The sequence below is a fragment of the Mus pahari genome, chromosome 4 (assembly GCF_900095145.1).
Source record: "Mus pahari chromosome 4, PAHARI_EIJ_v1.1, whole genome shotgun sequence".
NCBI lineage: Eukaryota > Metazoa > Chordata > Mammalia > Rodentia > Muridae > Mus > Mus pahari.
This window is the reverse complement of record NC_034593.1, coordinates 97733773-97737467: the sequence shown is the minus strand read 5'-3', so window position 1 is coordinate 97737467 and position 3695 is coordinate 97733773. Positions and strand designations below refer to the sequence as shown.

The following is a 3695-nucleotide window of genomic DNA, read 5'->3' as shown; positions in this document are numbered from 1 at the left end:
TTTTTTTTTTTTTTTTTTTTTTTAATGGCTGGCCAGTACATGGTAAGATGTTTAGAACTGTCCCTGGTCTCTACCCACTAGAGGCCACTAGTATCTTACTCTTTGTAACAACCAAGTATTTCCAGACATATCTAGTAGCCCCTGGGACTCATAGTCTCCCCATTGGGAACCACTGATAGACTCATAGAAATTCCTTTAAAATATTCACACTGCCTATTTTTTGACTCAGGCAAGTAGTCTTGGGTAGGATTGGAAAGAGCTGGGCCTCACTGTTGAAATACTTTCCCCCTACAATCTTGATGGTGTCTGTTATTGGCTAAAACATTCTAATCGGCTCAGTCAGGCTAGCCCCTTGCCCATCAAGAACTCCAGGGCTCCCTGCCGACCAACTGACTTGATCCCTCAGTCTCCTCCCACTTTGCCTGAGCCTGTTCCCTCTAAGCTGCTTATCCTGAACCTAGACAATCTGTTTAGGCTTAAAAGATCTGTCTCTGTAGTCTCTGTTCCCAGTGTGTGACTCTTGGATTCCTTAGAGCCTGGGTCCAGCTTGCAGATAGGCGTGGGCTTTGCTGCTCCAATTCCCTAGGTTCTTTATGGACACCCATCTCAGGAAGCCAGCTTGCTGCTACATAGAGCCAGCGATCACACTTCAGAAGGACCATTGTTGGTTTGGTTTTTTGTGTTTTGTTTTGTTTTGTTTGTTTGTTTGTTTTTGTAAGCCAGGTGTCAGTTTCTTATTTTCTCTTTGAAACCATGATCCATTTCCCTGACTGACCCACTGAGGCACTTTTATCATCTGCACCAGCCAGGAAATCTGCTTAGAACGCATCAGATTGATGAAGCTGCCAGATGTCAGCAATTACTTAATAGAAAGCCAGGAGGGGGTTTCTGTTGGGAAAGACTCCTCCTTCCCCATATCCCTCCCCTCCCAACCAGGTTGCTCTGCTTCCAACATTTATCTTGAAAGCAGGGAGGATCCAGTCTACTTGGCAAAACCCAGTAGGCTTCTCCTTGAGCCTGTGGGATTGTATGGTGGTGCTTCATGAATCCACTAGTGAGAGACAGTCCTGCGTACTTTACGGCACTGTCACTGACTACAGATCTGGTGTGTGCCTGCATGGCCAGGGGGTTCTTGATAGTTGTTGAATCAAAAGAAGGTGTTGTTGCAGTTGGGTAGCCCAGCCTTGTCTTTGATTCATAGTTCAAGGGTAAGTAAAACAGTCCTGGTAACCCTGACATCTTGGGTCTTTCTGCAGTGACTGCAGGCTCCAGAGTAACTTGGCTAGCTCCAAGCTCTGCTGGGTTTCTTAGCTCGAGGCTGAACCAGAGGGACAGGGACACAGTGCACTAGTTCATCTGCTCACGTCACTCACCGAGCAACAGCAGCTTGACAGTCTTGGCTTCCTTGTCAGCATCCTCCTGCAGCTTCTTCTCCAACTCCCTGGACCTCTTGGCAAGTTCTTTGTCCTCGGCACTGATGCCACTCCCCATTTCTGCTGTCTCCTCTGAGAAGGGACGTTCCCTCTGGCTCTTAAATTTTTCCTATTTGTGAGATAGAGGAAAAGGAAAAACACGTTAGGATAGAATAACATCCTCTTGCTCCCGTAAAAGCTGGGCGAGAGTGCAGACTGGTGGTGCTTGGACCCTTGCCTACCTCGCCTTGAGACTCCTTATCCCAGCTGGAGAGCTACTTCCTAATCTAGGGATTGTCCCCTTTATGTCTAGCAGAATGACAGATCAAGCCAATTAAAAGCTTTGCCAGGCAGATAAAGGGCAAAGACTAACATTTTGCTTGTTTGTTTTTGTTTTTAACGAGGGAAATGATCTGGCTTCTGACATAGCTGGAAGAATGCAGGAGCCAGAGCTCTGGGAGCAAGCAGCTACCTCCTCCCTTCTGAAAAACTCATCTCAAAGCCTCAGGTCCTGTGGACTCACTTGCATCGGGAGAGCTGAAGGTTAAGGGTACAGCCCAAGTTGAGTCTTCAGATTACAAGGTCTCAGTTTTAAGAGATCAAAGGGGATAGTCCTGGCCAAAGACTGCTCCAGGAGCTATTACTGGTCCTTTGTACTGGCTCATCTCTCAGGATATCTATCCTGTCCTTAGCAGTGCGCGCGCGCGCGCGCGCGCGCGTGTGTGTGTGTGTGTGTGTGTGTGTGTGTGTGTGTGTGTGTGTATGTGAGACAGGGTCTTACTGTGCATCCGGCTTGCTCAGACTAGGCTAACCTCAAACTCAGATCCGTTGTTTTCCTCTTTTATCTTCCACTCAGGGATTAAATCTGATTTACCTCTGAATTTGTGGTCTACTAGTAGGTTCTCATCAAATCTCTGGTTAGTGAAGAAGTAGAAGGTCAGAGTGTGTGGCAGAGAGACTGACTATGTGTGCTTCTTCCCGTTCCACACCAGCTTCACTTGGTCAAGTAGACTTCACTGGCATTTTGTGTGTGCCACCTCACACAGCAAACTTCTCCCTTGGGCAGCTGGACACTAGACTCTGCCTCCTTAGAGGCTCTGCCCTTGCCCTCATCTCAGTGGTTCTTCCATGGGAGTGAGGAGGGGACCAGCAGTGCCTCATAGACCCTGAACCCACCTCATCCGTCAGTTCTCTGTGTCAGTAGTTTCATTTAAATGCGTCTTTCCAGGGCGGCCCCCTCACCTAGAGTACTTTAGCTCGGTGGTTCTCACCCTTCCTGATGCGGGGACTCTGATGCAGTTCCTCAGGTTGGGACGGCTCCTATTTTGCTACCGCTCTGAATCTTAATGTAAATATCTGATAGGCAGGATATCTGATGTGACTTCTGTGGGTCTTGATGCACAGGTTGAAAACACTGCTTTAGAATGTTGCTACCCCATATGTAATGCAAGGACCACATACCCTGGAGTTTTGTTAGAAACACACTCTCAGACCTCAACTCAAAAAGTCCAATAAATAATGTACATTTTACCAAGACCTCAGTTAACCCACAGGGCACTCAAGGTTGGGAAGAAATGCCCTCAGGAACTGTTTCTCCCCAAACTTGCCTACTTCTTATGTCTGTTTCCTAAAATATGGTTGGAAGATCACATGCTTTTCAAAAATGTTAATCCTTTAAAATATTTGGAAAGGGTATGGTTTTTTGTTGTTGTTTTGGTTTGGTTTTTTTTGGTATTTTGAGACAGGGTTTCTCTATGTAGCCCTGGCTGTCCTGGAACTCACTCTGTAGACCAGGCTGGCCTCAAACTCAGAAATCCACCTGTTTCTGCCTCCTGAGTGCTGGGATTAAAGGCGTGCGCCACCATGCCCGGCTAAGGGTATGTTTTAGAACCTATAAATTTCAGTAACAGTGTTAATTCTGGAGCCTGAAATGAAGCTAATATAAATGATTATTATCATCTAACAAGTTGGAAAAGTCTGCCCTATAAAAATACAATCTGGTGTGTATACATTGGCAGTTTCTAGAGAGATTTTTGTTGTTTTTTAGCGAAGTCCAAGTAGCCTAGCATAGGTTTGGATTTATATAATGAAGGATGAGCGTGAAATTCTGATCCTTCTGCTTCTGCTTTCCAAGTGCTGCGATTGCAGTTGTATGTGTAATCCCAGGCCCGTGTGCATGAGACAGGTTCTCCTGGAACTCACTCTGTAGACCAGACTGGCCTCAAACTCTGCCTCAAGATCCGCCTGCCTCTGCCTCCCAAGTGCTGGAACTAAAGGCGTGGG

General features: G+C 46.6%; 1 protein-coding gene across 1 annotated transcript in view; it reads right to left on the bottom strand.

The window, feature by feature from the left end:
- The window catches only part of Gnat2 (G protein subunit alpha transducin 2), an 8446-nt gene extending 6764 nt beyond the window's left edge, over positions 1–1682 (bottom strand). The window contains exons 1-2 of the mRNA XM_021195654.1: positions 1651–1682; positions 1374–1542 (exon numbers count right to left, since the gene is read on the bottom strand). Coding sequence (XP_021051313.1) covers positions 1374–1491 — 118 coding nt within the window. The 5' untranslated portion in view covers positions 1492–1542; positions 1651–1682. The remainder of the gene's footprint in view (positions 1–1373; positions 1543–1650) is intronic.
- Positions 1683–3695: the final 2013 nt, after the last annotated feature.